The sequence below is a fragment of the Pleurodeles waltl genome, chromosome 5 (genome assembly GCF_031143425.1).
Source record: "Pleurodeles waltl isolate 20211129_DDA chromosome 5, aPleWal1.hap1.20221129, whole genome shotgun sequence".
Lineage (NCBI taxonomy): Eukaryota > Metazoa > Chordata > Amphibia > Caudata > Salamandridae > Pleurodeles > Pleurodeles waltl.
In genome coordinates, this window is record NC_090444.1 from 852,068,614 (window position 1) to 852,093,369 (window position 24,756).

The 24,756-nt window shown below is 42.6% G+C and overlaps 2 protein-coding genes across 6 annotated transcripts in view; one reads left to right on the forward strand and one right to left on the reverse strand.

The window, feature by feature from the left end:
• The window catches only part of TAF5L (TATA-box binding protein associated factor 5 like), a 522,668-nt gene that overhangs the window by 487,445 nt on the left and 10,467 nt on the right, over nt 1–24,756 (reverse strand). For all 3 annotated transcript variants that reach the window (XM_069234935.1, XM_069234942.1, XM_069234943.1), the window contains exon 2: nt 7,720–7,783. In XM_069234935.1, the coding sequence (XP_069091036.1) occupies nt 7,720–7,746 (27 nt within the window). In that variant the 5' untranslated portion in view covers nt 7,747–7,783. The remainder of the gene's footprint in view (nt 1–7,719; nt 7,784–24,756) is intronic.
• The window catches only part of URB2 (URB2 ribosome biogenesis homolog), a 524,601-nt gene that overhangs the window by 149,796 nt on the left and 350,049 nt on the right, over nt 1–24,756 (forward strand). For all 3 annotated transcript variants that reach the window (XM_069234932.1, XM_069234933.1, XM_069234934.1), the window contains one exon: nt 7,644–7,804. In XM_069234932.1, coding sequence (XP_069091033.1) covers nt 7,644–7,804 — 161 coding nt within the window. The remainder of the gene's footprint in view (nt 1–7,643; nt 7,805–24,756) is intronic.

Below are 24,756 nucleotides of genomic sequence, written 5' to 3' on the forward strand. Positions count from 1 at the left end.
CTTCCTGGCACTCCTCTTCATGAGAAAGTAAAATCCTTTCCCTCAAAAACACTCACCCCCAAAGTATTCTTAGTCTGAATGGACTTCACTACAGTTCTATTTTTAATTGCAAAGCAGGAAAGAATGTGCCCTCTGTTAGTTGTCAGCTGTTTTTAAGAACTCAGAACTCAATATGACCAAGCTTCACCAAACAGCATACACACCTACAGGCCCTATGCAGTGGACTGTAGGTGAACTGGTCAGGAATATTTATTTACATTTTTTTCTTCGCCTTCACGCTCCATCTTCTTGTTTCTCAAAGGCTTTGATGACCATCACTCACTTTACTTCTATTGGATCTATTATGGGTACGTCAGTCAAGGTTTGGCACTCTTCGTGAATTGTCCATCAGTTTCTCTTGAGACGCTCCCCAGCAGGTCAAACCTGCTTGCCCAAAAACAACGCTATGGCACCCCACATCACAGAAGCTACTCTCCTGGTCTGGTTCCCAAGGTCCTACAGTTATCCATACCTTCACCTCCAGGTAGAGCACATAGCTATTCTAAAGGAACACAAGCAGATCCACCACTAAGGTCTGCTACGCATTCAGTTGGCGACAATTCCTGCAATACTGTTTCTGCTATATATGGTGTTCATTTTGCAAAGCCAATGCATGACGCTGCCTCATACTTCGTCCACCTGCTGAAAACAGGTCTTAATTACACCACCATTCATGTAGTATTCTAGGATAAGAATACTGATGCGGGCAGTCTACGGAATGTGGTGAAGTCAGCATTGAAATGTTTATGATTGAATATGTTGTGTCCGTTGAACTGGCTTACTGGTGATAAGATGAGACTTTTGTGGCAGCTCTGCACAAAATAAAATTATTTTGAAACTACAACATGTGCCTTGTCTACCTGGAGGAGAAATTCCACAACTTTTGTTGGCAACAAGGAGAGCAGAAGCTGCCACGAGAACCCACACGTTATGGGAATTTGAATGCACTTGAGTCATTCAGAACAAATCATTTATTTTTGAAAAACAGAGAAGAGTGTTCTTAGTTTTTTTTTATTTTTATTTTTAACACTGGGAGTCTGTCTGTACTAGTGGGCATCATACCAATTTTGTGGGTAACGAGGAGAGCAGGACCTGCCATGAAAACCCATACGTTATGGGAATTTGAATGCACAGGAACTGTTATGGGAATTTGAATGCAAAGGAGCCATTCACCTCATTCATTAAAAAAAAAAAACAGATGTGTGTTCTTATTTGGATTTTTCTTTTTAACACTGGGAATCTGTCTGTACTAGTGGGCGTCGTACAAGTGCCCTGGGAAGCAGTAGAAGTGTCTAGGAGGCCCAAAGGGTTTTCAAATGCTTGCATGTTGAACGTCCTATGAGGAGGCACCTTTGAAACTGTACACTGCCAGCACGCTGTGCATTCCAAACGATGCAGAGTCACACTGTTTTGGGCCCGTCCTGTCATTTTGGCTACCATTTTAGATTGGGAGGCTCATCAGTACGGCCATGGTTTTGCCATTATAGATTTTGTTGGAATGAGACGCAGAAGTTGGCTGCCATCTTTGATTAGGTTATAACATTAATCCCAGTAGCAACCAAGTGTTGTCAGTTCTTATTACATAATTATAGCTATTTTCAAAGGAAACGTCACTATTGCTGTCTAGAATGATTCAGTTATCATCCGAGAGCCATACTACCGGATAACCATACTACAGAGTTTACTTTTATTGATATAGCAAGACAAACAGTGATATGCACACTTTAATACATGTGTCATTATCTTGGGTAGTGTACTTGTGGAGTGATGCGCACAGTCTTCTACAATACTTCACAGGCATCTGTAATGTGCATACTTGGTCCACTGCGCATCGTCAACAAATTTACGGCAGTACTCTGTGATACACTCATCTAAGATTTGCACATCTATGTTGACTGATTTTGCCACGTTTTATGCCGATCATTTGGAAACTTTAGTTGTTTATTCATATATTTCCTTTGTTTTGTTTTAGCAGTTAATATATTAAAATGATGGACTCAGTCAACCCGCCTTCTCAAGGTTTAGAATCCCTTGGGGAACCTCCATTAAACTGGAGGAATTGGTTTGATGTGTTCCAAACTTACCTGGGTGCTATTGATGCAGCCAGATTCAGTCCTGAAAGAAATATTTATTGGTACATTCTATTGGTGTTGAGAGTTGTACAATCTATAAATATTTCCCTGATGTGGAAAGAGGGGAAATTACATCATGGATGAATATATGGAGGGCATGAAAAAAACATGTTTTGATATTCAGCCTAGTATAGTGTTTATGGGATACAATTCTTTTGAGAAAGCAACTTATTCTGATACCTGTTGATACTTATGTGTCTTTGCTTAGAAGTCTCATAGCTGAGTGTCATTTTGAACGTTTTACAGACCAGTTGGTTTGTGACAAGTTTATTAGTCATTGTTGAAACAAAACTATTCAACAGAAACTGTTGTTAGCTAATTCGATGGTGGAAGAAACACTGCATTGCTATAAGTATTGAGATGTCTCAGATCTCAGTAAGAGCTGGAAGACAAAAACATGGATGTTGTCAGTGTTTTGAGATGAAGGGAAAACAGTAATGTTAAACATGTTAGAGTTACTAGAGGTCCTGTAAAATCTATTAAGATTTTTTTGTAATCAAACACATTTCTGCTTCAGGTGTGGAAACTCTGCTCATCTGAAAGGTGGGAAAGTATGCCCAGGGAAGAATGTCACATGCAGGGATTGTAATAAAGTAGGACACTTTGCTAAGGTGTGTCAGGGTCAGAAGAAACAACTAGAAAGAGTGATTAATGTGGTCACTTGTATGCCACAAAAAGTTAATGGTACTAACTTAGATAAACTACAGGATGATCATAATGACAAAGTTTTGGTAATCATTGAGGAAAATTTCCTACAGGTGATTCAGCCAATGTGTTGATCCATGCACTTAGGGGTTTAAACTTTTATTGGTTTTGAGTGCCAGAATCACTCTGATTACTAAGGAACTTTTCAATGAAAAATTGCCAGGGAGAATGTTGGAGCCTCCAGATCGTGCTCCTGTCATATGAGGGACACTGAATTGAATTAGCTGGGTTGTTCGAAGACACCTTGATATTCAGGGGAAGAAAAACATGGTAAAATGTACAGGACTTGTGAATTTTGGGTTGGTTCCATCAGGGACTTTTCCAAATGATATTGAGGCCCTGTGCCAAGGACCAGGTGTCAGTGGGTTGTATGGGTCTCATGGAAAAGGTTAAAGCAAAATTTACTTTAGTGTTTTCTGAAAAGGTGAGCACTATTATGTTCCAACACAGGATAAAAGTCAGAGGTATCTATTCCAATAAAACATAAACTTTGTAGTGTTCCATTTTCCCTTCGGCTGGATTTAGAGAAGGAGCAGATGGGTTTGTGTGACAGAGATATCATTGAACCCATTGGCTCTTCCCTTTGGTTATCACTACTTCTTGTGGCACACAAACACAATGGAGAACTGAGAGTTTGCATGGGTGTTCAGAGCCTTAACAAAGTTATTTGGGTTGATTCACATCCTTTACCAGAAATTATTGATTTGTTCGCGTTAGTGTCTGTGGAGAAGTGGTTTAGCAGACTGGACTTAGCCTCTGCATATCAGCAGGTGGTGCTAGAGCCAGAATCCAGACATATGGCATGTGTTTGTCCAGTTGGCACATTTCAATATTGTAGAACGCCATTTGGTTTGGCCTCAGTTGCATTAGTGTTCCAGAGAATTATGTATCAGTATTTAGAGGTAAGAAAGGTGTATCTGCATTCCAATATGATGATTTGATCTTTGCAGCATCTTTAGGAGAGCATGATACCATTCTCAACCAAGTATTGATTATTTTGCAGGAGAAATGGGTGGTGTTGAAAATGGAGAAGTGTGAGGAGTTGAAAAGTAGATTGGAATATCTAGGTCATGTAGAGTCTGGTGATCGGATCGCACCAAGATCTGGTTTGGTCAGTGCTTTCATTGATGCTGTTTCACCCACAGATAAACACGCCTCAAATCATTCATGGGATTATGTGAATTTTATGCCTGGTTTAGCCCTGATTACGCATCACATATAAACCTCTGACTGCATTGTTAATGAAGGATATATCTTTTGCTTGGGATGTCAAGTGTCAAGAGTCTTTTGTTCGGATTAAAAAACAGTTGGCAAGCTCCAAGTTTCTCAAACCTTTCGATCCAAGGTTGCAATGCTGTATTACTGTTGATGCTTGTAATCATGGTCTGGGAACAGTACACACACAGTGTGGTGTTGGTGTGGAGAACACTGTTAGTTATGCCTCTAGAACGCTAGGGGACCCAGGCACAAATTTCTCCACTATTGACAAACAACTGTTGGCTTGTTAGCGGGCCATTCAGAAATTTCAACTATGTGTGGGGAACAAAGTTCACTGTTAAGTCTAATCATAAACACCTGGTAACAATATTGAGTGGGGATAAAATTAAAGACCAAACTTCTCAAATTGCTAGATAATCAACTAAATTTGTACAGCATCATTATGAGATTGGCCACTTTCAGGGTGTGAAGTATGGGCAGCAGATGTCCTTTTGAGGTCTCTGGTAGAAGAAATGTGTGAGGCTGATATGGATGAAGATACATGTGATGAAAGTTGTTTGATTGTGGCACACTGGATTTGGAAGATATGTGTCAGAGTGGAGGTCAGAAGTTCTGTGGGGTGATGAGCACCTCAAACAAATTATCAAGTATTTAACTAACGGGTGGCCCATAGAGAAGCCTGTTGAACATTGGTAAGGGCAGAGAAGTTAATTACCTCCTATTGGATTGAGACACAGACATGTCAACTATTCTGAAAAGTTTGCGATGAACTGTCAATAGAGCATGGTCTTTCGGTAAGGGCAGAGAAGTTTGTACCTCCTATTGGATTGAGACATAGGCTTATTAAGGTAGCGCATGAATGACATCTAGGATGCATATTTACTCAATACCGCTGATGGCAAACCTTTTGGTGGCCTTCAATGAACAAAGAAGTTGATCGGTTTGTGGCAAATGTGCTATTTGGTCTACTTCTGAGAAGAGTTTTGTGTTGATAAAACCCCTGTTACATTCTGCTGAGTGTCTGTCCCGATCATGGGAAAAAGTCTGGATTGATCTGGTCAGGCCTCTTAGTACCCTACCAAGACAGCTGTGCTACGTATTGGTTCTAGTTGATTTTTACTCAAAGTAACCTGAGGTGAGATTTGTGTCTGAACCCAAAACTAAAATGGTGATTGAATTTTTGAAGAACGTTTTTATGTGAGAAGGGATTCCAGAGTTTTTGGTGTCTTGACAACGGTGTTCAATTTGTTAATGAGGAAGTTAAAGGTTTTCTAAGTACGAGAGATGGGAAACATTTGAGATCATCGCTGTGCCATCCCCAGTGCAATGGTTAAGTGGAGCATATGAACTGTGCTTTGGTTCTATATATTCAGTGGCCATTACCAACAGGTGTGTTGTGATGAATGCTGTGCATTCCATGTTATGGTTTTATCGCACGCAGTGTTCTACTTTGGTATCTCCTTTGGAGTTGTTGAGAGAGGTAGGAGAACTTTAGCTAAGGTGTGCCTGAGTTGGATGCGTAAAGGGGTAAAATTTGATGTGTCAATGTAGGAATGTGATGTGAAGGTCAAGGAGAATGTAGCTGAGGCTAAGGCCAAGCAGAAGGAAATTTATGACAGTTGTAGTCGAGTGTGTGAGGTTAACTTTGAAGTGGGTGATATAGTTCACTTCAGGAAGGGTCTTTATGTTAAGAAAGGTGGAGAGAAATACAGTGGTCCATTTGTGATTGAAAAGGTTTGTGGTAATGCGGTCCAAGTCACTGGTGGTAACTGGTGGAATCTGTGAAGAGTGGTAAGATGTAATATTGGGGCAGACCAAGGAAGATTTATGTCCCAGGAAAAAAATGGTGTGGAACTCAATGATTCTAGTGGTTCCAGTTGTCAGAATGTTAATGGAGGTGTTCATAGGAGCAGTCGTCTCAGGCAGTTGCCTTTCAAGCTTAGATACGTCATATTATATAAAACAATATATATAAAAACTGTTTTCTGTCCTTTTATGACTTCAACTTTAGTCCTTCTTAATTTTGTAATTGGTGCATTATTCCTCCTGTGGCCTAATTTAGCATCTTTATACATTACTGGTTTTCTCAGTATTATAGTAATCTAAGATTGCATTTAATGTATTGTGTTTAGGTTTTTTGCCCATTATTTGTTTGTGTTGGGTATGTTTTTTTTTTTTTTCTTTTAAGGAGAAAGGCATGGTATTCAAGGATAAGAAAACTGATGTGAGCATTTTACGTAATGTGGTGAAGTCATACTTGGAATGTTTATTATTGAATGTGTTGCCAGTTGAGCTGTCTTACTGGTGATGAGACAACGCTTTCTGTGGCAGAGCTTTGCACTAAATACATTTCTCTTGAAAACTACACTGTGTGCCATGTCTACCTGGAAGAGAAATACCACAGTTCTGTTATATTCAATGGATGTGTCAGCTGTTTATTGAATAGGCGACATACTACCATTAAGGCTTTCATAGTGGGCCTCAAATGGACCATCTCACCCTGGACCCCTCACTCTTCTGTGTGAATATTCAGCATAGTTCTCATGAGGATTATGGACCCTCATTTCGAACCATTTCACTCTTGCTCACCTTAATCCTTTTCTAGGATAATTGTAACCATGAATTCCCTCATGTGGGCCAGTGGGGCTCACACTCCTAACTTAGAAGATCTTTTATTTCAGAATCATTACATTAAATTGTTTTTTATAAAACTAGATCCTATCCTCCTCTTTGCGGTGGTTCTTAAGTTTCTTTCCAGTGAAGCCCTCCCTCACACACATCAGCACTTTTTGTGTCACACTCCAAACCATGTATGGGGCATACCATTTTCAAATACCTGTGTTGCACCCTGGTTCCCCAAGTGCATGCAGGCCTGTTATGCAGCTGTCATCTGCACCATCCTTAGGCTAAGCCACTGGTTTTGGGAGCACTACTATACAGTCTGTGCACAGCATGTGTATCTACAGTCACACATACCATGCATGGAAAATGTTACTTATCTGTAAGCATCTGTCATGGCATGTGGGCTGTAGATTCGCATGTGCCTTTCGTCCTCCCCAGTCGTCAGTTTGTTGCAGAAGTTCTTTCTTTCCTAACCTTATCTTTTCAACTAATTTGCATGGTCATCTTTGCTAGATCACTATGCTCCATCTACAGTCTCGCCCTGTATGTAGAAAAAAACAGTTTAACAATGGAGTCGATGTCCATGTGCATTACCAGCAATAGGTCCCAGGACTCAAGAAGACTTGCTCAGAGGAAAAACAAGTTGTATACTTTGAAACCCAACGCTAGATGGCAGGAGAGTATACTCATGCTACGAACGAATGCTTTCAGGTAAGTAACATTTTCTTATCTGGACCGTTCCACCATGTACCATTAGCACAAAACATATGCAAACGGTTCACTTTTAAGACTACAAGTATATAAGTAAATGCAGCTGTTGAGAAACAGTTGTTTATTTCTATGTTCCTACGGGCTAGAGACTATCTTTCATGATTCCTATAAGTTGTGTTTTTCTTAGTCACATGTTTGCCTCTCTTGGAGTAACAGGTCATTGGATAACTATACCGATTATTCAGAGCTTGGAACCAGATTTGATCGGATTACTTGGCCAGTTGTTAAATACCTGTGCTCGCGAAGAATTTTGCACCATGATGAAGCTTGTTCTTCACAAAATTGATGTGAAAAACCTGTGGAAGAAAAGTGTTAAAGTAAGTATTGTGCCCGTTCTTTCTTGCAAATCATTTAACCATGGTGTGCTTTCAAGCTCTTTTCATCTCTTATTTCAAAACTGATGTCTTCTAACTTGTTTGCAAACATCTGTCTTTTCAATATTTGTAAAATTCAATTTAAAGGTAAAGCATGCCTTTGTTCATCAGGCAAAGGCTGCACACAGTGCGTAGAAGAACCAATAGTTTACCTTTGGTCTTTGTTGTGTATGTCTTATACATACAACCTTGTGCACATAGGATATTCTTCTGAGTGAAATGAACAGTCTGTGGGTAATTTTTTTCTTTTTTGTGGCATTTTTGTTTTCCACAATCCTCCATTTTATCGTTGATTTTAATGTTATGACCATTTTTACTTAATCAAGATTTAGATAATTGGATATATTACATAGAGTAGGTGAGCTTGTACACGTATTAAGATGTGGACATATTTTGAATGTTTCCCCTTCCACCCAACAAACAGCCATACACATATGTTACAGAGAGAAATAAATAGTATATTGAGGAGACTAACCCTCACTCTTCATTGTAGCCCTCATGGAGATACACCTTTTGCATATACATGTTAATACAGTACGTTCAGTGATTTCTGTCTCAGCGGTACCATTGTGGTCTTTTAAAGTTTTGTGAGATGTTCCATCAGTGGCATCTATGTTTTCTTGAATTCCGTATGTTGTTTAGTTAAGTTGTATGTTATTTTTTCCTTCAACAATATAGTGTACAGTTTTGAGTGACATCTGACTGGCATGGTAGTAATTGAGACTTTTCAGTTTAGGGGCTTTTAGTTGTTTGTGTGCTATTAGAAAATCGTTCACCAATGATCGTTTAACCTTATCTTATGTCCTGCTCCTGAAACCAAGAAGAATAACTTCTTGCAATTCCATAATAGAGTAATTCATTATCTGTTTAATTCTGCTAAGCACCTCTTTCCAGAATTGTTTCCATTTCTTACATGACTACAAAATGTGGACAGTTGAACTGTCCTTCCCTCTACAGCTCCACCATTCTCCTCTCTTGTTAGGGTATATTCTTGTGATTGCACATAATGTCTTCTCCTAGGTTTTCTCACTTTTTGTCATTTATTTCCCTCATCTGTTGCTTTTACAACGGTGGCCTGGTATCCCCACTTTCTTAGCCTTTCTTCTTTCTACATGAGTTTTTACATATTGCGTAGCAACGCCCCCTAGATGCTGTGCATTCTTGTTATACTCGGTGAGGACCCTTGTCTCTCCTGACATATTATTGGGGTGCATAGCCCGTTGTTGCAGTTGTGCATTACCCTATCCTTTACGATCAAAATAAACCCTTTCTTGCACTGTTAGCAGAATTGCATATCCCCTTCTTGAAAACCAATAGCAAATCCCAAACATTCCTGTTTAATATTCATAAGTCACCCTTGAGACAGGCCTTCTGAGCCCTAATGGCAGGGTGCCTTGTATTACAAAGAAGTACATATGTTTTATTAACTTTACATGTCCTAACAGTAAAAGCCCTGAATTGTCGTTTTTAGTCAGTAGAGGCTAGTCGCTCCGTCCGCGAGTATGATGTTACAAATTGGAAACTTAGCAGTGCTAACTTCCAAATAGGACTACTAAACCCGTTACTTTAAGATGTCAAACGAATCATTGCATTAAACTCAACTTGTTAGTCGAGTCGAGTTAAATGTAAATTTTGAACAAATGGAAACTTTAGAAAGTTGCCACTTTGTTACCCAAAGCTTCCAGTAGCCGTTTACAGTTGTACACAAGCTGGTGTCCTTGATATAGCATTCTGCCCTCCAGGGGAGAGGTGAACAAGACTCTCAAGAAGAGGGACAAAGGACCTGCTGAGGGAAAAAGTGTGACCTGCTTCGGGCAGGATGGCCAGAATGAGTTTGAGCCCAAAAGGCAGCTTCAAAGGGGAAGTTGCCTTTGTAAGGCAAATGGTAGTCACACATGGATGGGGCTGCTCTTTGTTTTAACAGAAAGGCTGGCATCCCAGGCAGAGAGGGAGAAGCTGTTGTCAAACCAGTTTTTCAAAGGTGGTGTAGCCCCCAGGTAACCACACCTAAGTTGGGCAAGGGAGCTCCACACAATGAGAAAAGGGTTCTGCCATTTTTGGAGTGGGTAGAATGGTGCATTCTGGGCTAGCTAAATGCCACACTTTCCATCGGGGGGAGATCAGGTAGCCCATGTTCTAGTTAGTCACCACACCCCTCTTCCAAGCTTGTAATAGGTATTTTATTGGCACCCCTGTCTCCCAGACCTCAAATCACATCTTTACTGGAGAGAGGCCCGAAGGAGGGCCGCCCTGCCGTTCCCTGGACCCAGCAAAGAGAGGCTGCACTACAGATTGGACTGAACCTACTTCACTTTGGACTAGCAAAGAAGGGACTGTGCCTGTGGTGTCCCCTCGTGGAAAAGTTGTCTACGAACCCCAGATAGAAAAGGTGACTCCAAGAGGCAGTTTGCCTGACTCCGTATTATAGTCACATGGCCAGAAAAGGTGAGAAGCCTGCACCCTTGAGAGTCCAGCACCAAGAAGCCTGACTGCCACTGGATGCTGAGGTGTACACTGGAAGATCGAATCCTGACCCTCAAAAGTTGCTCTGCTGGGTCCAAGAGAGTAGTCAGAGTGTAGTTTGGTTGCACAACACAGAGGTTATTGTAAGTTGAAATGAACCACTGGTTTTGCTGTAACCAAAGACCAGTAGACCATTCTCAACTGCTTTTGTGCTGGACTTCATCCTGACTTGACCTCTGATGCTAAAGTCACACCCCTGTGATCAAGGACCAAGAATTGGTCATTGTAGGCTCAGCATCTTGTCTCCCTTGCATCAGGGCCACTTTAATGACTTCTGTAGCGGTTCACCCATAGGACCTGGAACTGGACTGGTGACTGCTTAAACCAAAAGGTAATGGTTCACTGGACCTGACTGGTTGCAGTGAGTGGCTCCTTATCGGAATTGGTCACAACAAGAGTGCCCTTACATCCATTTTTAAGTTACTTTTTGTGTCTAACCCTAAACCCTAAGTTGGGGTGTATTACAACAATTTATTGTGTTTGGTGAAACAATGTGATTCATTGTTTCTTTGAAAATTCATATCTCCAGAACCCTCAGGCGAATTTTGTTGTTGAGGTTTATATTTAGAGATAAAAATACAACCAACGTTTATAACTTGGTGTCACATTTTTTTATTTTATTTTTTATTTTGTTCTTATCCAACTGTTTTTGGTACTTCTTAATACTTTACAGGTGTTCATTTGATAAAGCATGACTGTTGTGAGCCACAGCTACCCAGGACGGAGCTAATGTTTTACAGACAGATCTGGTAGAGGTTTGGGCCATTATTAAAAGGTGAGGTCGCACAACCGCACTATATAATAATACACATTATCCCACAGCTACCCTTTGCTCCGTGAAAGCCACAAGCCAAAAGCTCCATACTGCAACCCAAAAAGACACCTGCTAGGCCCGAGGAGCGAGCCGACACCATTGGTGCTAAAATCTGCTCCGAAATAGACACATTAGAGAAGCTCCTTACCATCCATCAAGCTCCCATAGGTGCGGGATGTTAAATAAAGGAAACTCTACATGTGTCTGAAATCCTGGAGCCCATACTCCATCACCAGAAGAACCAGACCCCTCCCCACACCTGAAGAAAATGTTTTCCTTTTAAGGAGACAGTCTCTGATGAGCTTCAGGAATTTCCTTTTCCAAAAAAGAGGAAACAGGCAGACACCCGTTCACCACCTCACTCACCACATACTTAGTCTCCATTTCCTAGTGTAATACCACCTTCATGACAAGCCACACAGGTCACCATGCCCACAGGGTTCACGTCATATACCTTCATACATCATGACAGTGTGGGAAACATTGAAGATCCTTATTATAACCTACATCCACCACATGAAGAGTGTGGCCTGTGGGAAGACTACAGTGCAGACCCTCAAGATGACTTCAGTCTAGAGCCATACCCAAAAAGGCCTCACCCCCATATATGCCTCCACAACATATCATCCAGTTATACACTAGGCAGCAGACCACCGCAAAGTAAAACTGTGTGTTGTGGGGAAGAGGGTAGTTTTCTTATTGAGAGTTTGCTGAAGACAAATAAGTACAATTTCTGACAGTGCTAAACAGCATGACTAAATGTGCAGCGGAGGACTTCAAAGAGCCACTGAAGACTAAGATGGTCATGCCCAGAATGGAGTAAAATCCTAACACTACTCAAGAGAGCCATCTTTACATATGTGGGCATGTCCCCCCACCCCATGATTCTCTAGTGGTGCACACAGCTCATAAGCAAGGCTTCACCCAGGGAACCTGCAATGCACCCCCTTCTGACTAGGAAAACAAAAAGATGGATGCAGCTGGAAATTCCGCTGCTAGAGGGGCAGCAACACTTTTCATATGATTGTTAACTCAGTGAGTTTGAGTTTCCTTTCAAGGTACAACAGGTAACATTGGGGGGAGATTGAACATCTCAACAAACACCTCTATGGGAGCATTCAAAGAGAGGGATTTTAAGATCTTCTCCAACATTAATATCAGATGTGTCTTGGATGCAGCCAACAATGCTTCTAGTCTAGAGAGGTCAATTCTAGTCTCATGCTCCACTGGCACCCATTGGCTGAGGGTATTGGGGTTCTGTCGGGTCCAGCGACATACAATCAGTGTTCTCATAAATGGGGAACATTTCTTTGCCCTCTGGTGAACACCGTGCTGGATTAGATTAGATGTTTAGATTAAAATAAAATGATAACCCCAGACCCCCCCCCCAGATCACACAACAGCAGCAGAAGAGGGGAGTATTAGGCTTTTACTTCAACAATGGGAGGACATAACCTGAGTCAAGTGAGTGCTATCCATATTACATTAAGATTTCGTACAACACCACCAAACATACCACCACAATTTCACACAGCCAATCTGGATCATTGACAACTGCTCAAGGAGTAAGTACAATCTCTTTTCAGCAAAAGTGCCATCAAAACTATAACCTCACTCCAATGGGGGCAAAGGAGTGTACTCAATTTACTTACTTATTTCCAAAGAGGACTATACCCTGCAGCCTATTCTTGACCTCACCCCACTGAATTAGTACACCCTGTCAGAATTTTAAATTCACAACCATCCAGAATGGCATCCCTCTCATCTGCAAAGGATACCACATTGTAACTCCTGACTCGAGGGACACCTTCGTCCCTCTACCCTTTCACCCAACACATCAGTGCTTTCATTGTTCGTGTTAAGTGGACAACACTGCCAGTTCAAGGTTCTTTGCTTTGAGGGTCACAACAACCCCAAGAGTTTTTACAGAATGTCTAGCAGTGGTTGCCGCGTATCTTCGTCGCATTGCTATTCACGTGTGTCCTTATTTGAATGATTGACTAGTCAAGAGCAGCAGCCAACAGCAATGCCAGGCACACACTTGGGCCGCAGTGACAGTCCAACACAGGTTAGGGTTCACAATAAATGTCAAAAAGTCCCTGCTCTATCCACAGCAGATTCGTTGTTTACTGGGAGTAGTGTTAAACTCTGAACTAAGCAAAATCTACCCTAACTGTGAATAATGGCTGCCACCTCTTTTCAGACACCATGTCTGTAGCGATGACAGCAGCATTGTTACTCCTCCATAGCTTTAGTAATATTCTATAAGCCTGCTACAAGTGTGTCTGACCAGGCAATAATCACACATTGGTGGTGGGTCAATGGGAAAATTTGTGTTAGTGGTAGCCAGAGTCTCAAGTGGTGGAATGACTGAAGTTTGTCACTCAACAGGCCATTTCTGGACTCCTAGCTGCAGGTGACCATCACCACAGAAGTCTTTCTAAAGAGATGGAAAGCAAGTCAACAGCAATACTGTTCAAGGTGCTGTGAAACAAGAACACTGAAAGTAATACATCAGTTTACTTGAACTTACAAGAGTACAGTCGGTGTTCAAAGTCGTTTGTACTTGTTTGAAACAAAGCAATCCTGGTGAAGGCAGGCATCATGCCCATCATGGATTATGTTTAGAAAATAAAGGGGTACCTGCTAACCTCAGCTCTCAGCCTGATACCAAACTATTTGGCTTTGCAGACTGACTTAATATACTGACTCTTTGTCATGAGAATATAGTCTGATGTTGAGTCGTTGTTCTGATGCTTTGTTTGGTGTAGGGAGGAATCACAAGATAACTCTGATAGAAGATTTCTATTCTTTAAAGAAAAATAACTTGCAAACATCCTTGACCAATACTAGGTGCCAAGAGTGTGCAGAGCATGTGACTCTATTGTACTACAAGCTAAAACCAATAGTTACATGGTAAGTAACGTTTTCCTAACTGTTTACATTTCTGGCAACATTTACTCTGGGAATTGTAGTTGCCTATAGTGACAATTTAGAGGCATTACAAGTTCTAAAGTGAAGGCTGCCATAAAACATCTTTGCAGTCTTTTGACAAATTGTGAAGCCACTTTGATGTTTTACAGTAGAGATGGAAAATACAACTCAGGAGTTGAAAGATAAACTTATAGCGGTCGAAGTGCAAATTGATACTACCCGATCTAAACCTAAAGATGTTCAGACCCATGCAAAGACATCATTGTCTTCTTGGCCTTCAGTGTTGTTACCACCCCCTGAGACATTTGATGGAGATCCACAAAAATATTTTTTTTTTATAAATCATTGTTAAATAAAATGGTTATTTAAATCAGAAGGCTTTTCATCAGTGCACCCCAAATTTACTTATTTATTGGGTAATCTTAACAAGCGATGCACCTCCATGTGCTACTCTCTTATTGGCTACTCCACACCAGCTTTTGTGAAGCAGTTCCACTTAATCCTCTTTGTTTCAAGTTAACCATTCCGTGCTGATTTATCTGTGATATTACAAGTTACCACCAATGAACTACAAATATCTGCTTTGATTAATTCCCCAGTTAATTGTAATTATATAAATATTAAATTCTTTGAGAAGTCTACAACAACCAAAATCTTGACAACCATGTCAGAAATCATCAATGGCAATCCTCTGTCTTACATCAGATGTCCATTATGTTACTGTCCTGTTCCAATCACTACGAGGTAATCAATTTTGCATTCAAGCTTCAGCATTTGATCTGATTCTCGCCATTCCATGATTTCAACTTCATAACTATCAAGTGGTTAAATAGACCTACCATTTTTTTGGTGGGCAGGTTGGATGGGTAGGAAGTTTCCATGGGCTGCGTCTGTCCTGAACCAGTACCAGCTCATCTTTCTAGACTCTCTCTTACTGCAACATGCTCAATGCTTCTGAATGGTGATTATAATTGTGTTACTGATGTTGTTTTGGATCGTTCCACAACACCAGTGCCAGGGGCACAAACTATTGAAGTGATGATTGGGTTCACCGACTGCATACATAGCTGGGGAGATGCTGGGTATTTGTAGAAGAATATATCACTGAATTACATAGGACAATTTGTTCTATTTTTAGCTTTCATGAGAACCATGTGTGTCTTGACCAGGTGTTGTGCTTGACACAGCTGGTGCAGACTCTGGTGTGGTCAGAATACTTGGAAAGAAAGATTTCCGAAAATAACCCCATCATATTGATATGGTGGGTAGGACAACCCATTCCACAAGTGCTCACCTAGAAACTACTACCCAGTGCCTTGAAAGACCCTCCCTTCTGGGAATCCCTGAAAACAGTAATCATTTAATATTTTGAGATGAACAAACAAATGGCTTCCTCATCATCCTATTGAATTGGAACCTTTAGGGTAGTAGTGAGAGGACACTATTTAGGCTAGACTGTAGGGATATGAAGGGAGCTGGATGTAGAACTGTCGGGCTAGACAAGACAATCCATGAGCTAGATTTGGAGGTGACTAAGAACCCAGAGGTGAAAAAGAGATTGGATGATAGCAAAGCAGACTATTCAAAACTTATAGACAAGTTCCCGTGCCACCATTATCTGGAATATGTCAGCCAAGTGCACAAGGGGGAGAGCAGACCAGGGAGCCTGCCTGCTTGGCTTGTTAGACCGGAGTCAGGAGGTTCTCTGATACTGCACATCCAGGGTACCAGCAGCTCCATATGATATGTGCAAGGGCAAATTAAATAATTGAAGATTTCCTTGACAATGCCTTGCTCAACATTCTAGGAGAGGGAGATCAGGAGGCACTGGGTGGCCTGATAACCCATAGTGGTATAAAAGGGGCTATTTAAGAGCTGGCTAGAGGAAAGAGACCAGGGCTGTATGGGCAGCTAGTTGAATTCTATCATGCTTACTGTGACCTCCTAATTCTGCTGCTTGATGAGATGTGATTGTGATTCCCTTTCCCGAACTAGGTAAACCTATAGTTACTCTCAGTGTCTATCAACTACTCCCCATGCAGAACTTTGATTTCAAAATTCTAAGTTAGCTACTGCCAACTCCCTGGCACATATGACGACTCTAATTCATGGTGATCAGAGTGGATATATAATGATGCGCAACACATCATATAACTTGAGGCGACTGTTGTATCTTGAATGAAACAGATGTTTAGAGTCTTTTCCCCAGGCACTGGTGTGGTGTCTTGGGATCTAGAGAAAGTGTTGAATATGATCCGATGGAGCTTTCTCAGAGCCACCATGGCCCTGCAGGTGGACTTGCTGGATTCAGACTCCTTACCTTAACCCAAGTGCAAGGGTTCAGACTGTCAGCTAAATCTCTCCTTATCACACTCTGTCATGACACCAGATAAGGTTGCCCCCTCTCTCCGCTGCATTTTGCTATTGCAATGGTAACTCTGGCAGCAGTAGAGGCAGAGGCTTTCGGCTATACGATGGTACCCATATTAAATTCTTAAATGCAGTCAAGAACAGGGAACCTAATCTGACTCACTCAACTGCTCCTAGGGACTTTGGAGAGGTCACTGGACTGAAGGTTAATGGCTCCAAAACCTGACTCTTTCCAATATTTTCAGAGTGAGAGACCCCTAACCTAGAGACTCTGAGGATTTTGTAGACCCTGAACACCTTTATGTACTTAGGGCCAATATATTCCCCATTCCCATGCTTATTTATGGGATATGAATCTTGGGGTGTTTTTAAGGGCACTCAAGGGGTTAGTGATGTTCTAGAGATCACTCCAGCTCCCAATAGTGGAAATTATAGCCCTGTGGAAAATTATTCTCCAACCCTATTTCTTTGTCAATTTGCCGGTGTGGGTCCGTTTGGACTGGTTTCGCCAGTTGTACACATTGGTACAGGATTTGATCTGGGACACTGGGAGTAAGAGTTGCCATAGACACGGTTTAATATCTGATCTCCTCAGGGGGCCTCAGTGTTCTTGATTTAGAATTATATAACCTAGCGGCACAACTGCAATTAATTGCGCATTGGCTGAATGGAGACAGATCTTCAGAAATGGGACGTCAGAAGAGAACCCAATCAGGGAGCCCTGATATTTCCCCCTTGCTCAAGAAGGTAACGCTACTGGGAAAATGCCAGCCTTATAGGCTATAACATTGAAATGCTGGAGGAAATGTGTCAGACTGATTAACCAATGCTCCCTATACCACTTGTGGGTATGCCACAGGGAGGGAATTCTCTCTTTTTTTTTTAAAGCTGACCATCTGGCAAAATGGACTGACCTTTGGCTCCTCACGGTGGGGGACTGTTATCTACACAGTACTGTAATGTCCCTAGAGCAGCTAATAGGAGACTTTAGCCTTGTTTCTGGATAATTCCTGATGTATGAAGCACTAATACTTGCATTTCCGTACTTAAGGGCACTGGGTGCGGCAGAGCCCCTACAGCATGAAGTACTGGACCTGCTTCTGATGCTAGGAAATGACATTCACCTGATCACATGGCTGTGTAGGGCTTCCAATGTATATTACAGAAAGGCCCGCTAAGGAGGAGGCACAGATGTGAAGATGACCTGGGACACAACATATCAGACCAGTAATGGAACCGGATACAGAACTACACACAAAATATGTCCCACTACACAAAACTGAAGTTCCTCCAGGTTAATTTCCTTCACCAAACCTACTTCATTTCCAAGAAAATAGGGGATATCTATGGTGGGGACCCAAGATTTTGCCAAAGATGCTCAACTCCATTTGTTAATTTCCCATATGTGGTATAGAGCTGCCCTAGCTTGCAGGCCTGTTGATCGAATATTGTCACACACTTAGGGGAAACTCTGGGTAGAGACATAGAAGTGACAAGGGAGATAAGTTTACTTGAAGGGTTTAATAGACCACAGTCCGAAAAAGCAGTAGATGTTTAGACCTTGCTCTGGAACCGACTAGGATACTGGTTGTCAGAACTTGGAACTCAAAACAGGGCAGAGGTTGAGTATTGCTCTAGGTCCAAGGAAGAAGTGATCACAAGAGAAGCAGGTTGGATGCGTAGAAGGCCCCTACCCGATCTATGAAGGGAGGTTAGCCAAACCTTTATAGACTACCCACTCAAGCTGGAACTCCAACGGAGTTCCCCATTGACTCCACAGACGGTGCCCTGGAAGCGGTGAATGGAAAACCCCATAATCCATGACTCTGCCAAACTTAACCTGCCAGACCCTTTTACCCCTTAACAGTACAGCAGTTAGACATCACATTATAAGGAACAAATGCCAAGGACCAGAGTGTGCAGCTTTTCTGTTATAGGTTTGGTTTTTTATGATTTCATGATCAATGAACCTCCACCACGTCTCCTATGTTTCGGTTGTACCTGTCTATGTATCTATCTATCTATCTATCTTAATTATCTTATCTTATCTTATTAAACATACAAAACCATAGAAATTCACCTTTTATAGTTAGTTATTTCAAGTAAGTATATGCACAGTTTTTTCATCAAACATTTTACTGCAAACATTTCATTGATAATAATAATAATCAATGATGTTATCAAAGGTGTCATGAGTGCCCTAATTTGTGGGGTAATTAGCAGTGCATGGCGATGGTGCGAGTTACAGTTACCTTATGTCACAAGTTCTAGTTACTTGAGATAACTCGAACCGTAAAAGGTAAACTTATGTGGTTTTGTATGTTTAAAATGTGAGCCTAACGTCCCTGTAACCTTTGGGTTTTTTTTAAGTGAATTTCTATGTTTTTTAAAAAAAATCTTCTTCCTAACTATAAAGTCCCTGCAACCTTTGTGTTTTCAGTGAATTTCATTTTTTACCTAAAGTAATTTCATTGCTATATGTTAATCCAACCACTGCCACCATCTACAGCCTTTGGCTGTGCACAGTAGCGGTTGGCTGCAGGCCAGGCCCTGAGGCCAATCCCCAATGACCACCTAACCTCCTTGCACCATGCACGGCCTTCAGCTGTGCGCGGTGGGGGTAGCCCGCAAGGCCTGGCCTATGGACAACCCTTGTGGCCAACCCCACTATCCACCCAACCCCACGCTGTGCTTGACCCTTTGCCTGTGCATGGCGGGAGTTGTTTGCAGCCTGTCTTTCTGGATGTGGGAGGATTATCTGGGGGTTAGAATGGCTATGAGAGTGTCTATCTTGGTGTGAGAGTGGGCGCATCAATGTCATGATGGGTGCGTCAGTCTCTGTGGGTCTGTGAGTGGGTGCATGAGGGTTTCAGTGGGTCTTTGACTGAGTGGGTCTGTTAGTGGGTGTGTGAGGGTCTGCGTGGGGCAGTGAATGGGTGCACAAGGGCGTGAGTGGGTCTGTGAATGGGTGCATCAGGGTGTGAGGTGATCTATAAGTGGTTGCATCAGAGTGTGACTTGGTCGGTCAGGGTGTGAGTAGGTCTCAGAATGGGTGAATGAGGGTGTGACTGGGTTTGCAAATTGGTACTTGAGGGTAGGGGTAGGACTGCAAATGGGTGCATCAGGGTGTGAATGAATCTGTCAATAGATGCATGAGGGTGTGAGTGGGTTTGTGACTGGGTGCATGAGTTTCTCAGTACTACTATGACTGAATGAATTAATGTATAACTAATTATCTCAGTGTTTGTTTTTCTTGTCGTTGATATTCATGACTGCGTCGCAATGTTACACAGGGAGTGGGGTCGCGTTGAGCCCTGCAATGTATTCACGAATATCGTGAGCCGTGGAACAAAATTATTGTAAGGTCATAATTAGACACACAAAGACTCCCATATGACAGCCCAGGGGTAAAGGCAACTCCACCCTGACCCCTTATGCCACTTTTCATGTAAGTTATCAGTCCCGGGGACTGTGCCCCCGTTCCCTAAAATGGCGGCTTCAGCTTTCTAGTAAGGTTGCGGCCAGCCATTCACAGCATTCCTGTTGGCGTGTGCATTCGTGAATACATCGCAATCGTCACTCTTTTTCTCGGCCCCCCTTGACTGATCACCCCGAAACTTTGCATGTGCAACAAGAATTACCAGGACACTTTTTGGGGGAAAATTTCATAAAGATTTGTCAAACAGTGGCAAAACTATAGGCAAGTCACAAAAAGCTTTTTCTATTGAAACATGGTTCTAACTATTACTGCCTTTTGGCTTCCCCCGGATGGATGGATGGGTGGGTGGATATGGATATATATATATATATATATATTCTCGATGGCATGTGTAGCTGCAGATACACATGCTGTGCACATCCCGCCATCTGGTGTTGGGCTCGGAGTGTTACAAGTTGTTTTTCTTCGAAGAAGTCTTTTCGAGTCACGAGACCGAGGGACTCCTCCCATTTCGGCTCCATTGCGCATGGGCATCGACTCCATCTTAGATTGTTTTTTTTTCCGCCATCGGGTTCGGACGTGTTCCTTTCCGCTCCGTGTTTCGGGTCGGAAAGTTACTTAGAATCTCATTAAAATCGACGGTATTGTTTGCGTTCGGTATCGGGTTAGTTACAACAGATCGACACCGACTTTTGAAGAGCTCCGGTGGCCCTTCGGGGTTTTTTCGATCCCCTGTCGGGACCTGGTCGGCCCGGCCACGTGTCTCTTCAAGGCTGATGGAACGGACCCCATTCCGCTTCTGCCCAAAATGCCATAACAAGTATCCATATACAGATCAGCATCTGGTCTGTAACTTGTTTGTCGCCAGAACAAAAGGAAGATACTTGTGAAGCCTGTCGAGCGTTTCGGTCCAGAAAGACACTAAGAGACCGAAGAGCAAGAAGACTGCAAATGGCATCGGCGCCGACAGGACAAGGGCGTTTCGAGGAGGATGAAGAAGCATTCTCCATCCAGTAATCGGACTCGGATGAGATCGATCCCGAGGAAACGCCGAAAACCGTGAGTAAGACGTCGAAACACAAAACTCACGATAAGACCACTAAAGCCCAGGGGACGCCACCGCCAACAGGCCATGACTTAACCCGAAAAATAGGTGACCGATCATCGGCACCGAAAAAGGGCACGCTGGTGTCGAAGTCATCCGACTCCGGTCGAGATACCACCACACAGCAATCTCGGGCCCGAGATAGTGGCTCCGAGCAGATTCGGCACCAAGACAGCGGCACCGAAATGGGTCGGCACCGAGAGACCACGACGCCGAAAGTAAAGAAGGTTTCGTCGGAACCGAAAAAAGCAGCCGAAAAGGTTTCGATACCGAAACATCCGGCCTCGGAACCGAAAACAAGTTCCTACACTGAGGAACAAGGACTGTCCACACAAATGAAAACACATAGATTTGGACAGGAATTGGAGGCAATAGAGCCTGACTACACACAAAGAAGGCTCCATATCCAAAAAGAAACAGGGAAGATCAGTACTCTCTCTCCAATTAGAATGAAACGCAAACTTGCCTTCCAAGAAAAAGACAAGCAGCCACAGGCAAAGGTGGCTAAACAAGTAACCCCGCCACCATCTCCACAACGCTCTCCGCAACCATCACCGGTAGCCCCTCCACCAATGATGCAATCCCCAACTCATACAGGAATGAGTCAGGATGACACTGACGCATGGGACCCTTATGACGCACCAGTGTCAGATAATAGTCCTGAATGTTATCCAGCTAGACAGTCGCCACCAGAGGATAGTACAGCATACGCACAGGTGGTGTCGAGAGCAGCGGCATTTCATAATGTCAGCCTGCATGCAGAGCCCATTGAAGACGACTTTCTTTTTAACACACTGTCGTCCACACACAGCCAATATCAGAGTCTTCCCATGCTCCCCGGAATGCTAAAACACTCCAAACAAGTGTTTGAGGAGCCTGTAAAAGGAAGGGCCATTACTCCAAGAGTGGAGAAAAAATATAAACCGCCACCAACAGACCCCGTTTACATCACACAACAGCTAACACCGGATTCAGTTGTAGTAGGGGCAGCGTGCAAGAGAGCGAACTCACATACTTCAGGAGATGCACCACCTCCAGATAAAGAAAGTAGAAAATTCGACTCAGCAGGCAAAAGGGTGGCGGCGCAGGCAGCAAACCAGTGGCGTATTGCAAATTCACAGGCTTTGTTGGCCAGATACGATAGGGCCCATTGGGACGAAATGCAACACTTTATAGAACATTTGCCCAAGGAGTTCCAAAAGAGAGCGCAGCAAGTAGTAGAAGAAGGACAGAGTATCTCCAACAATCAGATACGGTCAGCAATGGATGCTGCAGACACAGCTGCTAGAACTGTCAACACAGCAGTAACAATAAGGAGACATGCATGGCTGCGTACATCAGGATTTAAACCAGAAATACAGCAAGCTGTGCTGAATATGCCATTTAACGGACAGCAGTTGTTTGGGCCGGAGGTGGACACTGCGATTGAAAAACTTAAAAAAGACACAGACACGGCCAAAGCCATGGGCGCACTCTACTCCCCACAGAGCAGAGGCACATTTAGAAAGACACAGTTTCGAGGGGGTTTCAAAGACAAAGCACAGAACCCACAACCTCACAAACAAGACCCACTTACCAGAGCCAGTATCAGCGGGGAAGTTTTCGGGGACAATATAGAGGGGGACAATTTCAAAAGAATAGAGGGAAGTTCCAAAGTCCCAAAACTCCTCAAAACAGGCAATGACTTCCAAGTCACAAATCCCCAACACATAACACCTGTGGGGGGGAGACTAACCAAGTTTTACAAACATTGGGAGGAAATAACAACAGACACTTGGGTCCTAGCAATTATCCAGCATGGTTATTGCATAGAATTTCTCAAATTCCCTCCAAACGTCCCACCGAAAACATACAATATGTTGAAACAACATATAGATCTTCTAGGACTAGAAGTTCAGGCATTGCTACTGAAAGAAGCAATAGAATTAGTACCAAACCAACAAAAAGGGACAGGAGTTTACTCTCTGTATTTTCTCATACCCAAAGAAGACAAGAGTCTGAGACCTATACTAGATCTCAGAACATTAAATACTTACATCAATTCAGATCACTTTCACATGGTGACATTACAGGACGTAATCCCACTGCTCAAACAACAAGACTACATGACAACACTAGACCTAAAGGATGCATATTTCCATATACCGATACATCCTTCACACAGAAAGTACTTAAGGTTTGTATTCCAAGGGGTACATTACCAATTCAAGGTGTTGCCATTCGGAATAACAACTGCGCCAAGAGTATTTACAAAATGCCTGGCAGTAGTAGCTGCACATATCAGAAGGCAGCAAATACATGTGTTCCCGTACCTAGACGATTGGTTAATCAAAACCAACACGCTAGAACAGTGTTCACAACACACAAAGTACGTCATAGAAACCCTACACAAGCTAGGTTTCTCAATCAACTACACAAAGTCACACCTTCTGCTGTGTCAAACACAGCAATACTTAGGGGTGACAATCAACACAGAAAAAGGGATTGCCACTCCAAGCCCACAAAGGGTTCAGGCTTTTCACAATGTAATACAGGCCATGTATCCAAAACAAAAGATACAAGTCAAAATGGTGATGAAACTACTAGGCATGATGTCCTCATGCATAGCCATTGTCCCAAACGCAAGGTTGCACATGCATCCCTTACAACAGTGCCTAGCGTCACAATGGTCCCAAGCACAGGGTCAACTTCTAGATCTGGTGTTGATAGACCGCCAAACATACACCTCGCTTCAATGGTGGAACAGTATAAATTTTAACCAAGGGCAGCCTTTCCAAGACCCAGTGCCTCAATACGTGATAACAACAGATGCCTCCATGATAGGGTGGGGAGCACACCTCAATCAACACAGCATCCAAGGACAATGGGACACTCAGCAAAAACAGTTTCACATAAATCACTTAGAACTATTAGCAGTATTTCTAGCGCTAAAAGCATTTCAACCCATAATAAGCCACAAACACATTCTTGTCAAAACAGACAACATGACAACAATGTATTACCTAAACAAACAGGGAGGGACACACTCAACACAGTTGTGTCTCCTGGCACAGAAAATATGGCATTGGGCGATTCACAACCACATTCGCCTAATAGCACAATTTATTCCTGGAATTCAGAACCAGTTAGCAGACAATCTCTCTCGGGATCACCAACAGATCCACGAATGGGAGATACACCCCCAAATACTAAACACTTACTTCCGGAATTGGGGAACACCACAAATAGATCTATTTGCAACAAAGGAAAACGCAAAATGCCGAAACTTTGCATCCAGGTTCCCACAAGATCAGTCTCAGGGCAATGCGTTATGGATGAGCTGGTCAGGGATATTTGCTTACGCTTTTCCCCCCTCTCCCACTCCTTCCATATCTGGTAAACAAATTGAGTCAAAACAAACTCAAACTCATACTAATAGCGCCAACGTGGGCAAGACAACCGTGGTACCCAACACTACTAGACCTCTCAGTAGTGCCTCATGTCAAACTACCAAACAGACCAGATCTGTTAACACAACACAAACAACAAATTAGACATCCAAATCCAGCATCGCTGAATCTAGCCATTTGGCTCCTGAAGTCCTAGAATTCGGACACCTAGACCTTACACAAGAATGTATGGAGGTCATAAAACAAGCTAGAAAACCTACCACTAGACATTGCTATGCAAATAAGTGGAAAAGATTTGTTTATTACTGCCATAATAATCAA